The following is a 14,198-nucleotide window of genomic DNA, read 5'->3' on the forward strand; positions in this document are numbered from 1 at the left end:
TTCTTGAGAAAACTTCCTTGAGAAGCTTCTTTGAGAAAACTTCCTTGAGAAACTAGAGCTTAGCTACACACACCCCTCTCATAACTAAGCTCACCACCTTGAGAAGCTTCCTTAACAAGATTCCTAAATAAGCTAGAGCTTAGCTACACACCCCCTATGCTAAGCTCATCCCCATGACAAAATACATGAAAATACAAAAAAAAATCCCTACTACAAAGACTACTCAAAATGCCTCGAAATACAAGGCTAAAACCCTATACTACTAGAATGGCCAAAATACAAGGCCCAAACGAAGGAAAAACCTATTCTAATATTTACAAAGATAAGAGGGCTCATACTTAACCCATGGGCTCAAAATCTACCCTAAGGCTCATGAGAACCCTAGGGTCTTCCCTTGGATCTCTGGCCCAATCTACTTGGAGTCTTCTATCCAATGCCCTTGCGAGGTAGGATTGCATCATTCCCTCCACCTTGGAAAGGATTTGACCTCAAATCTTGAGGTTCTTCATACTCTGGGCTCCTTCCCTCAACACCTGTAAAAAGAACAAAAACATATGTATTAGTGGTGTTTGGTATGTTGAAGTAAGGTAAGGTCTGAAAACCCATTTCCTGGGCATCTTCCCATGAAGGAACATGGTTTCTCACCAACTCAATGAATGGTGCCACAAGTATAGAAAAATATGGGACAAACCTTTTGTAAAATTTTGTTAAGTCATGGAAGCCCCAAATTTTTCTTATACTTGGTGGAGTGGGCCACTCAAGAATGACCTTTATTCTTTTAGGGTTCATGGGAACCCCTTGATCACTATTTGAAAAATTAAGAAAAGTAATGCAATAAATCATATCTTTTTCTGTATTTTCATATTGATTATTCCTACCAAAAAGTATGACAAACCTAAGGTGTCCCATATGAGTACCTAAGTTTGTATTGAAACTAAAAATAAGAAGAAACCTACCTAATGGGTCCTTATGTACACACACCATGAAGATGTTAGGTGCACGAGTGATTTTATAAAAGAGGGTTGCACCGCTCAAAACATTCATCATACCACCTATTTTAGGGACTTGGTGCCTAATAATACCTATTTTGGGCACCAACAAAGCACAAGGATTTAAGCTCTTGCGAACCAAACCCTCATCCAACAACTTCTTTACTTGAGGAATAAACTCAAGCCCAAGAGGTGTCGCAATGCTAGCAAGTGTCTTTTTACAAAAGAGAAAATGTGGAGGTTGTCTAAGAGAGAAAGTTTCTTTAATGTTTGTATTTATTGTAAAATGAGTTTCCTTCTTAGCTAACCTCTTGGAGGAGACACTTACCTCCTTACACTTCTCTTTAACCACTAATTGTTGTCCTTCTTCTTGGGGGTACATTTCTTCACTAGATTCTTCCCCTTTTGCTTTTTCACTTTCACTAAAGGAAGGTGAAGTAGTAGCCTTATCTTGGCTACTATAAATGTCTTGGCCCCTCATAATCATGGTTTTTGTGGTGGGGCATTGAGAAGTAATGTATCCTCTTCCAAGACATTTAAAGCACTTTATAGAGCTAGTTTTCTCTTGCATACTAACCTTAGGGACTTGCTTTTCTATTGTCTTCCCCTTATCATCTTTGGGCTTAGAAAGTGTCACCCCTAAGATGCCTCGACCTTGGTCTTTCTTTGGGTAAGAGTGAGACCCATAAGATTTTGATGTAGACTTCTTTTTAAGTTGTTGCTCTACCCTTATTTCCCAAACTAAGTTAGCCTCTACATTGTTCTTCCCATGGAAGTATGGGAGGTTAATGTTAGCCTCTTGAGGCTTTCTTTCCTTTTCTCTTCTATGGGAGTGAGGTCTAAGATGTGACCTATGCCTTCCTTCATAATAGTCACGAAGTTCTTCACTTAGGCTATTGCAAGAGTTATGACTACTATAGGAGGCATATTTTTCTCTTTTCATTTCTCATTATTTTTCTTCTTTCTTGCTCTCTTATTTTCTTTCTTTCATCTTGACTTATTTCTTCCACTCTTTTTTTTCCTTTTTCTTTTCTCTCTTGTTTTTCTTTCCATAACTTGAGGGAACTCAACTCATCTAAGATTCTAGATAAAGGGTATTTATGACTAGTACCCTCGCCATTAACACTAGATGAATGATGACTCATGTTGGTTCCTAAGTTGTGGTTCTTTCTTGTTGGAGGTTAGAAAACAAAAGGTAAAAGAAACTATGGTTGAAACTAGCCAAAATAAACACTAAAAGAGGTGTGAAAGATAAGGGAAAAAAACTAATTGGTAAAAGGAAAGCTATCTAGGCGGTTTGACAAGGAAGGTAAAGGAAATAAGCTATGAAAGTAAGCAAGAAATGTAAACTAGGCGAATCCTAAGAGTGTTTGGATGACTACATTCAAGGTTCCCAACAAAACACTCACTATCCTAAGGAAAAATTGCCTAAAATTGTTACACACAAATGGAAGTTTGGTAACCTATTGGAGGCTCTCAACACACTTCCAATGAAAGGCCTTTTTGTTACAAAACTTGAAAGCAATGAAGGTAAGTAAATTGCAAATTACAAAATTACAAAACGGTCCTCAATTTTGGTGGTTGTTCTCTCTTTGGTGATTCACTCAATTTGGAGTGTTTCTTAGTCCAATAGCTCTTAAGGTGGTTGGCCTCTTTCTTCTTGACTCAAATTCTTCAAGGGATGACATCAATCCTCCTTCCAATTCCCTATATGGCAACCCACAAACAAGGAAACAAAGAGACAAGCAATAACCAAAGACCAAAAAAAATGAAATGAAAGCTAAACCAATGGAGTTTTAACAAGAAAATTTTTCAAGGATTACTCAACAATTAAAGCAATGAAAATGACATAGAAGCAAGCTAGGGCTCAAAGAGAAACTTAGAATGGCTCTAGAGTAGAGTAAAAAAACTATAAAAAAAAGACTCAACAAACCTCTAGCTTTGGCACTTGTTTTCACAGTAATTTTCAATTGAAATTTCGGAACTAAGATTGGTATAACATAGGCACCAATTATAGAATAAATTTTGAGCCAAAAGAACAAGCACACTTCCCTTTCACTTTTTTTTCCTGGATACTGATTTTTCTGCCAACTTGTGTGATTTTTAGTATTTTTTCCTTTTATCCAAATCACTTGGTTCTTTTTGTATAACTTTTTTCCAGATGTCTAGAAAATTCATTAAAAATTTCAGATCCAAATTCGAAGTAACCAATTCTCAGTAATTTTTACAAGTTTGTATGTCCAAGCTGCCAGCACCAGCGATTTTTTTTAAGCATGGTATATTGATTGCCTTGGGCTTACTTTCAACCTTCCTATGTATGTTGAACTCACTAGGATTGTTTACCACAGTTTTAGGAGTTCAATATTATTTAGGATCAACATTTCAGCCAGCAATTCAATCACCAAAACTCAAATTCACAATAGACACAATCATAAGGAAACCTAAAAGTTCAAGAAAAGGTTCACAATCAAAGACTCTCTAAGAATTTTGCATGAACATGTTAAGGACTAATTAACATGAAAGATTTGACTCAAATCAAATAATAGGCTAAAAGAATTTCATACACTCATGAACAAATGAGTTAGACAAAGAAACAAGAAAATAAAATTCAGCACAACATAAGAAATCTTATGTGACAAGTTTCATGACTAGACATGACTTCTATGACAAAACTACAATAGGTGAACAAGTCACTCTAGATTTTTGATGTTTTCTTCTACTTTAATATTTTGTAAGAATTTTATGGTTTAGGTTTCAGCCACAAAAAATAACAAGACAAAACTCAAAGGAACCTAAACTCAACATAATTTATGGTTCAAGAACAAGAACAAGAAATTTGAACCATAGAAAATCAAATCTAGCTTCTATAGCAAGTTTAATCGGTGGAAACTCTAAAGAATCATGTTAAAAACATTTAGCACAAGACATGTGAGGAGATACACGGAGAAAAATGAAGAAACAACAATAGAAGAAAAGGTAAAGCAAACAATTAATGGAGGTTTAAGGAGCACCTACTTGAAACTCTTGTGCTCTGATTACCACTTGATGGAAGCTTGCTTGTGGGGCTTCTATGGAGGCTGGATCTTTGAGCTTCAATGAGGTCCTTTAATGGTGATTTTCCACCATGGAGATGCAGCGGAAGACAAATCAGAAGAGGTGAGAGGAGGCGCCATCCACTAGGGAATAAGCCATGGAAGAAGGAGTTTCACCACCAAGATAAGCCTTGGATAAGAAGCTTGGAGAGGATGCTTCAATGAAGAAAAGAAAGAGGGAGAGAAAGAGAGAGGGGGGAACACGAAATTGAAGGAATAAAAGAGGGAGAGAAGTGGAACTTTGAAGTATGTCTCACAAGACTCTCATTCATCAAAGTTACAACAAGTGTTACACATACTTCTATTTATAGACTAGGTAGCTTCCTTGAGAAGCTTTCTTGAGAAAACTTCCTTGAGAAGCTTCTTTGAGAAAACTTCCTTGAGAAACTAGAGCTTAGCTACACACACCCGTCTCATAACTAAGCTCACCACCTTGAGAAGCTTCCTTAACAAGATTCCTAAATAAGCTAGAGCTTAGCTACACATACCTCTCTAATAGCTAAGTTCAGCTCCTTGAGATGAGAAGCTAGAGCTTAGCTACACACCCCCTATAATAGCTAAGCTCACCCCCATGACAAAATACATGAAAATACAAAAAAAAAATTTCTACTACAAAGACTACTCAAAATGCCTCGAAATACAAGGCTAAAACCCTATACTACTAGAATGGCCAAAATACAAGGCCCAAACGAAGGAAAAACCTATTCTAATATTTACAAAGATAAGACGGCTCATACTTAACCCATGGGCTCAAAATCTACCCTAAGGCTCATAAGAATCCTAGGGCCTTCCCTTGGATCTCTGGCCCAATCTACTTGGAGTCTTCTATCCAATGCACTTGCGAGGTAGGATTGCATCACAAACATCAATATGCAACTGCAGAGATAAATCACATACTTGAGCAATAGTTAGGAAATAATAGAGCAAACACACTTCATGCAAATGATTGACCTCAACTTGCAAACAATTAGAAACAATAGTTAGAATATATACCCAAAGTTGGTCAATTAAAATAGTAGTTAGAATACATGTTATCCACCAAATCCCAAAAAAATGCTAACAAAAATTAGAACCCTGAATACATGATATTTGAATAAAAAATTTCGATAAGAATACATGATATGCATGGGTCATCATAGAACCCATCATGCAACATTAGTAAATTGTCTTGCATAACTTAAAGTCGATCACACATTTGCATATCATGGTTAAGACTAGAGGATTAGGTCGTGCGTTAGGTAGGGTTGGTGCCAGAGGTCTGGGGAGAGAAGGGGATGGTGATGATACTGACGGTGCTCCCCAGTGCTAAAGGCCGACCGCATCGGCATGCAAGCGACGGGTACCAGTCATTCTTGACGATGATGTGCTTGTGGTACCTGCGGACTCGCCTGCGGTACCAGAGGAAGAGGCTGCTGTAGCTGGGATGAACCCATGGTAGATGTTGCCGCACAGAAAATCAGTGCAGAGACTGACGCACGGGATACCAGTGCAAAGACTGACGGGGACGAGCCTGAGGGATTTCCTGGTGGACCCAGGGACCTATCAGTGCTTACAAAATATGTTGACCATGTTGCGGGCAACGTATGGTCTGGAAAGGTATTTATAATATTAATATTAGTTAACTTTTTTTTTTTAGTTTTTGGTTACTGATTGACGTTATTTGAACAAATTGTGTGTTCCTTTATACTTCAATTCAGAAACGTCCTAAGTTGAAGTTATGCTCCCATGGGAGGAAGGTGCATAACTTGGGCAGGCCTGTTCCTGCAATTGAGGACATGGTTGCTGGGATAAGATTATGTCCTTTGATTGCGTGTTCAATAGACACCGGTGATTGGGGACTTATATCCTCCTTTGTCGAGAGGTGGCACCGGGTGATTTCTAGTTTCCATCTTCCTGTGGGGGAGGTTTCGATCACGCTGGACGACGTTGTGTCTCTTCTCCATCTGCCTATCATCAGCGCATTCCATGACTTCCAGCCTCTGTGCACCGACGAGGCGGTGCTACTGTTGGTTGAGTTACTAATGGTCTCAACAGAGGTGGTCATGGCCGAGACAGGTCAATGTGGTGGACCATACGTACGCCTGCAGTGGCTGCGAGATGTATACCAGCGCAGATGTCAGACGCAACACTAGACAGTTGCCGCTCGTGCTTATCTTCTACATCTTTTGGGTTGCACTCTTTTTGCTAATAAGAGTACAACCCATGTTCATGTCGCACACATACAGGCCCTACGTGACCTCACTCTTGCTGGGCGGTATGCATGAGGAGCTGTTGGCCTCGTCCATATGTACGATCAGCTTAATGATGCCAGTCTCAGCACCAGCCGATAGCTTGCTGGTTACATCACATTGTTACAGGTAATTAACATGTATTTCATAATTTAACTACAACAATGTTTTAATGAGTGTATATTTAATTAACTTGTATGATTTTCATGTAAACCCTGTAGTGTTGGATTTACGAGCACTTTTCATCAGTTGTAGAGTGCAATGCTGATTCAGACTACGACGAGGTGTCACCACGCGCATGTCGGTGGATTGCGACAAAGAAGACTGTGAAGAAGGTATCTACAGCGACGTACAGGCAGTGCCTGGATCGTCTGAGAATCCCAGATGTCTTCTGGATGCCATATGCGGAGCACCGACCTGTGCAGAACTTTCATTTGATTTCGTGCTTCTCGGGACAGCTCCGTTGGGGGCCTATTGTTGTTAGATACAGACCGGAGAGGGTTATACGCCAGTTCGGCTATGTCCAGTGCATTCCTGCACACCCTGTCCATTCATGGGTGTCATATGATGACGTGGACGATACATGGACGCACTACTCAGACCATCTAGCGACAGCAGGTGATCTATGTGTTGTGCCAGGTCAGTGTGCGCCTGACTACATAGATTGGTTCTTTGTCATATCGCATCCATTCATGACTATGCCACAGACGAATCCTCCTCGAGATGCATATGCGACGCAGCCCAGTCATATCCCTCATGAGGCAGCATCGGCATCGACACATGCGGATCCTGATGCGGACGAGCCCAAACATGCAGTGGTAAGTGTTACTATTTGGTTAGATGTATGTCATTTACTTCAATTATTTTAATACTAATTTGTATAATTCGTTTGTTTTCTATTTAATAGGAGGCTTGTCATGCGATCATGGAGGTGTTGGAGCAGGATCTAAATGCGCCAGGATTGCTAGGGGTGTCACATAAGACCGAAATGTGTATGTGAGGTCTCGACATAGGCGGCGCACGGATCAGCAATAGTTTATTCACACTTTAGATATCATTAGTTTTTGACGATGTATTTGACTTAACATTTTGTATATTTTAAGTTATTTTGATTAATAATATTAGTTTATAATATTAGTTTTATTTTGTCAATTATGTTTAAATTACTTGATCCGAAATTTATTTTGTAATTGTATGCTAAGAAATTACATAGACTCTAAGAAACTCCATTTTGAGAAAACATAAAGACAACTAAAACTTCTCTCCACAAAAACACTTAGGCAAACACATCCATGATCCACGGCATAGTAATTTGCAATAGTAAGCTCCAAATCTGTTCTAAGATCGTAAGTTCCTCGGTTAGTTGGTTCCTTCTACAAAACAACCAAAAAAGTTACAAGCCGACAAGGTTGGGGAGGGGGAGAAAGCAAATCCTTTTCAAAAATAAATAAATATATGAACTTAATCCAATATCACTTTAATTGTGACTGAATATAATCACATTAATTTAAAATAAATCGCCTTAAGCAGAAAGGAAATGCTTTATTAAACTAGTCATTATTTAACAATAGCAATGGATATTTTTATATAGCTACTTCAAATTAACCTCGCATTAAAGTAGTTACCTGCATATATCAGTGATAGCTTTCAGTGTTTTCCTCCATGCTTAGACACTTGTTGATTGTGATAACTTCAAATTAGCCACTTGTTGCCTTCTCTTGGCTTTCCGTGATAGATTATCCCTATTAATATTTGATCTACATGCATCCCAGCCTTTAGGAAGCCCAAGTAATTCATCCTCCTTTTTAAAAATCTGGCTTCTCATTGTCATCATGTCACTACAAAAGTCAGGGTCAGCATCCTCTGCATTATAATATTTCTCGTCAAATGCCTTTTTCATCATTCTATCATACTCCTCTGGGTCAAATTCCTCTTCAATTTCTGCCATAGACAATGGGATAATATCATCACCATGGATCCCTGTAGTCTTCATTATCTTTTTAACCTTCTCTTGTATTTCCTGCTTCTTCAAATTCTTTAAGTGTTTCAACTCCTCCTCCTTCTCCTTTTGTTCTATAGCCATTCTCTCCTCTTTTCTCTTTCTCTGCTCTTTCCTTGCATTTGTCTTCTTCCTCACTGATCCCTCCACCTTCCGAGCATGACCCAACACCCTATCTCCTAGATTTTCCTGAAATCTGTATTCATATTCTTCCTATCTCTTGAGCTCCATCTCATCCTTTGAAATCTCTTGCAATTCATCCTTTCCAACATTCAAATTCTTCCCACTCTTGCCAATCCACAATTTGGCCCAACACCCTATCAAGTTGATCCGTTGTTGATCCATAGAAGGCTTACGGATCAACTTGATCCGTAAGCCAAACTTGATCCGTAGAAGTAAAATCAACATACGGATCAAGTTGATCCGTGGAAGACTGGCGAATCAACTTGATCCGTGGAAAAACTCGCGGATCAACTTGATCCGTAAAAGACTCGCGGATCAACTTGATCCGCACTTGGTTCGCGAGTCTTCCACGGATCAACTTAATCCGCACAAGGAAAAAAAGCAGGGGCATTTGTGGAATTTTTAAAGGATGATGGGTGCACCTAGCAACACCCTTAGTGGATTAATGATCTAACTGGTGGGTTACTAATTGGCTGGTTTGACTTAATATATATTAAAAATTCAAAATTTATATATATATATATATTATAAGTATATAACTAATATTCTTTGAGTAAGAAAAGTTCATCCATACTCCAAAATCCAAAATAAAAATTGATAATAATGAGACATTAAAACAACATCGTAGAGGTAGTCCATTTTTTTTTTTGTAAAATCGACCAGGGCGAACCGATCCAACCGGGATCTGGTGCCCTAACCGTCCAGGTCATCCCATGTCAATTGCATGACCGATCCAATAGTGGAATCGGTCTGGTTAGGCCACCAGGTCCCAGTTGGACCGATCTGACTGGTGGAGCCGAACAGGGTTTAACAACTGTGCTCTGTGTAGGGTCCACTCTCCACGTTGGTAGTTTGTTTTGATTTGGCAATGCCTCCTTCTATATCCATCTAGTGTTGTTAAAGTATTTTTCAATGTTGTACTTAACTTGGCTATAATATCTCAACTTTATCTTTTTTATCAAATTAGTTCTTGAAATTTATAAAAACGGTGATTTTAAGGTTTGGCAAAAAAATCCTCACTTGCAGAATCATAAAATCTGCAATCAATAGGAAATGGATATCTCTTAGAGGTACTCATGATAATATGTATGGGTATTTTTACTATCCACTTGTTAACAGTCAGGAAAGGTATTATGGTACCCTAATTGCAAATATTTTATCCATTAATATTAAAATACTTAAGTATTTTTATATATTTTTTTAGATATCAGTTAACGTATGCACCATTGTTTTTTAGTATGAATGTGTTAGCAAATTATAACTAGAAATTGTCTTAAAATACATAGCTTGAGAGAGATATAAAAAATTTATGAGCTAAAATTTCATCTGTGAAAGAATTACACTATGTCTTGAGTGACAGTGTAATTTTGCTCTATGAGAGTGGACTTTGTGCAAGGTTCACTCAAATTACACAAAATCCAAGGAAGGTTACACACCTCTATCTAAGGGATTAGGATAGGATGAGTTTCCATTTTTGGTTTAAACTTACTTTAACCATTTTTGGTTAAAATTTCAAAAGCAACTCTAATCCTAAAAGGCATGGCTTGGCATGTTAAACAGGGTTGGCCATAGGTCATTCATATTGTCATCTAGGCTTGTCTCCTTAAGCTTTCAACATTATCTTGTTTCTTTAAAAATCAATTTGGAACCCTTCTTTCACCATTTTGCACGAGTTCACCAAGAGGGAGAGGAGTCCATTTCTTTCTTATTCCAAGCTTCATACAAGTTGGCTCTTAATCTTATTTCTCTTCTTGTTTCATTATCAAATTCATGCAAGCTTCTCATTCATGGTTCCAAAATTTCATTTTTTTTTTCATTCTTTGAAGCTTGAGACATCAAGGATCAAAGCTCCTTGTTCATCTAAGCCATTTTCTTGTAGCTTCATCAAGGTAAGGGGGGTCTCTCTAATTCTTGAACCCTAATCTTATTGTCTTTGGAAGCTAAGTTTCACTGAAAGTTGTTTTGATGTTCAAAAATTCGTAGCTACTTCCTTGGCTAGAAATGTATGATGTGTTGCTTCTCTTGAAATTTTAAGGTTAAAAATGGGTTCTTTGGTTGTCAAAACTTAGGGTTAGCCTTATATTTCACCTAAATCGAAGTTTTCTAATAAAAGTTATGAAAAAAACAAATTTAAGGAATTTTATTTTAGGACTAAACTGCCACAAAACTGAACTGGTTGTTATGGTTGTATGGACTATTTTTCCTAAAGATTTGACTTTCAAAAATGAGTTTGTTAGGTGTGAAAATATAAGGTAGCATGTAAAATTTATGAAAAATCGATTCCTAGAACACTTAGAAAATTAAAAAAAGTTTAGGAGCGAAACTTTGCAAAATTGGATACCAATTTGATTTCAAATAGTAGCGACTTATCTTAGTAATTTTAAGCTCAATAAAATTGTTTTATAAAGTAAAAAAATCTTAAGGAAATATTAGGGAGCGCTAAAAATAGTTTCAAACATATCTGTAGACTAATAACCTTAGACAGGCAATTGTTGAAATTGAAAGAATAACTAGTAGCATGAAAGCTTTGTAATTTGTACCCCTAGATGAAGTGACCTCATGATTATTTATTCCAGAACTATTGTATGTCTTGAATTTTGGTAGTTCTCTGCTAATAGAGATACTGAGATGCATATAAATAATTGTTGTTATTTTTGAATGATAAAGACGGTAGAGTGTGAACTCCGACAAATTATATATGTGGTGTGCAAATTTACATTCTGCTATATATGTATATTGCTATTCTATCTGTACGCATTGTGGTCTAGGTCCGGGGGTGTCCGACCCTCATCAAATTGTTTGTTATGATTGTTAGATGGTTGTAATTATAGTCATTATGTTCTTCGATGAATTTGTGTGACAAGTAGTTTCTACCGCTTGAGGGCTCAAGATTGGTTCCTTGAGAGTAGTATGTAGGCCTGAGTCTTATCTCTTTTGTCTTTCTCTCTCTCTCTCTCTTGTTTGTTTGGATGTACGAGATTGTTGATGTAAATGACATGAAGGCTAAATAGAGAATAAGGAATCGATGGTTCTATTTCATCTGCGAGAAAGTGAGATTGCGTTGAGAAAGTAGATGATGGATAGAGATACACTATGGTATAGTGGGCAGAGAGGTTTGAGGAACCTAAGGGAATTAGCTAGTGGTGACTACTCGACATTTGGTACACTCATGAGGAGCTCACAGGCCTCACTTTGCTACTCCTAATGGACTTTAAGACTATGATTTTTGAGTTGGGAGCTTGGAGATTAGTGTACATTGTATTCACATGTGGCGATCACCCCCATTGTCATCCACGTAATTGTATAAGACCATAAGACCTAGGAGGCTTGGCAGAAAAGGTTGGGCCCTACTATGTGACAAATGTGCTAGTTATGTGCTTAGTATCTCGAGAGTGTTGTTTTCCTAGATAAACCACACGTAGTGGTTAAGTAGGTTGTATTTTGTTGTTTGCTTGTTCATTACATTTTAAGGAGTAGAGGATTCATCCCTACAACCCACAACTTTCAGGTATAGATGACGTCGATGCCCTTGCAAGTTTGGAGTAGTTCATAGAAGGAATGAGTATGGCCATGTAAGGTAACATGTACTACTCGTTATACATGCCGCACCCAGGTACATGTGGTGCCAGTAGAATATCCAGATGCAATGCCCACTACTGTAGACTGTACTATCACCTGCTACATTCTATAGGGATTCACATCTTCTTTAGAGCTTTATTACTATGAGGATTTTCGTCTGTACTTAGGACTTGTGGAGCCTCATCATGACTTGGAGTTCAAGTTGACTCCGATGGGGTACGACAAATGAGGCAACGTTCAGTTGAAGTTATCGAGAATAAAGGAGACCATTATGATATGACGTCCAAGGAAATTGAAAAGTACAAAGAACTATTGTGACAGTAAAAGCCTTCGCCCGAGGAGGAGTATGATGATCTTCCCAAGGACATGTCTTATATATAGTTCAGTACTTCTAGTTTGGTAGTGGTATGCTTTGATCTTAGGTTTCTTTTGCTTATTTTGATCTATTTTGAGGGATGGCTTCTCCAAGTGGAAATATTTTGTTGTACTAGTTATGTATAACTTATTTTTCTTACTTTTAGACATTTATGCGTTGTATATTTATTTATTCTTCTATGACACTATTTATGTTACATTATTTATGTATGGAAACTATGTGGGTTTTATATCTGCACCTATTTAATTTGATGCTAAGATTTATAGCTTTTCGAATTATGCATTTTTAAAACAATATATATATATATATATATATATATATTACCAAACTAGAAGTAGAAATTAAAATTGTGACACATTTCGAAAATAAATTAAATAAAGAGTTTTTCAAGTAATATCTTTGGACTAAAAATTGAAGTGTTACAATGTAAGATTTAATGTCTCTTATGAGAAGCATGTGGCTTATTAAGGACTAATAAATAAATAGCTAATTGTTATAAACTAAGTTGTAAATGAGTCGTGGGCTTAAGCGAAGTAGTTTATAAAGACAATTGTTATTTGATGGGAGTAGTGGTTACAAAGAGGTTAATATTCATTAATGTGAAATAAGATCTCCTTCCTAGCATTAGAATATTCTCTCAACCCCAACTGTCATTACAAAAGATAGAGAGAATAGAAAGAAGAGTCAAAAAGAAGCAAAATCTTGTTTCCCTTCTCTTTCAAGGAATTAAAACACACTAGAAAGAAGTCTCATTAATGGAGAAAGATACACACTTTTATCTATTATTTGTGAGAATCATATGTTTCAAGATGTTATTAGTTTTATATTATTGAGAATCCTAGAAGGCCACAATCTACATGTTGTATAAGAGTTTAGCTGTGACATTTACGATTCTCCAATAATGATGTTTTTCCCAAATTTTATGAACCCTAATTATGAAATTTTAGGGATTTTTTTTTTTTCATGTATGTTTATTAGATGTTTCGATGGTATGGCTTTTGATGTTGGTTTCGATTTTCCATTGCATATATGTATGTGCCTCTCCCTTTTGTGCATCAAAATTATGTCTCAATTTGGATTTATTGTATCATGATATCGCAACCTACCCTTCGGCGGGAGGGCGACGCGGGGCTCATGGGTGCGTCTTCCAAGGGAGGAAGGTGCGCGGAGTCGCCACCAACGTTTATTCGAGGAAAACGTCGGAAAAACTGGAATGTGTGGTCTATGAACTCTAATCGTGAAAGGTTCGGGAGTTGTTTTTATGCACTGGAAGGTATTAACACCTCACGCGTCCGTCACAAGGGACGGAAACCTTCAATCAAGTGTGCAAATATGACTTCAAAATTATGTATTTTTCCCTTTTTATGTTTTTCAGCTTTTTATTGGCCTTTTTGTATTTTTTTATCTTTTTGTGGTCGACAAGGGTATTTCCCTTGCTCCTACATATCCTCAATTGCGATGAAGAAATCAGACTCACGTAGTTCTTTCAGAACTAAATGTTGGTTAAGTTGTTTTTATCTTTTTTCGCAAGATATATTTTAACCGAACAAAAGTCGTTCAAGGCGTTGGACCATTAAACGATCTTTTGATTTTTGGAAAGGAGAGAAACGTTAAGGCGTTAAACCATTAACGATCTCTAGGTTTTGAAAGGAGAGAAACGTTAAGGCGTTGGACCATTAACGATCTCTTGGTTTTTGAAAGGGGAGAAACGTTAAGGCATTGGACCATTAATGATCTCTTGGGGTGGTCGAA

The 14,198-nt window shown here is 37.4% G+C and overlaps 1 protein-coding gene across 1 annotated transcript in view; it reads left to right on the forward strand.

Moving 5' to 3' along the window:
• The first annotated feature begins 345 nt into the window (after positions 1-345).
• Positions 346-14,198, forward strand: part of LOC114391200 (protein FAR1-RELATED SEQUENCE 5-like) — a 61,724-nt gene continuing 47,871 nt past the window's right edge. Inside the window, exons 1-2 of the mRNA XM_028352237.1 lie at positions 346-446; positions 11,260-11,269. Coding sequence (XP_028208038.1) covers positions 346-446; positions 11,260-11,269 — 111 coding nt within the window. The remainder of the gene's footprint in view (positions 447-11,259; positions 11,270-14,198) is intronic.

This window comes from Glycine soja, chromosome 16 (genome assembly GCF_004193775.1).
Source record: "Glycine soja cultivar W05 chromosome 16, ASM419377v2, whole genome shotgun sequence".
NCBI lineage: Eukaryota > Viridiplantae > Streptophyta > Magnoliopsida > Fabales > Fabaceae > Glycine > Glycine soja.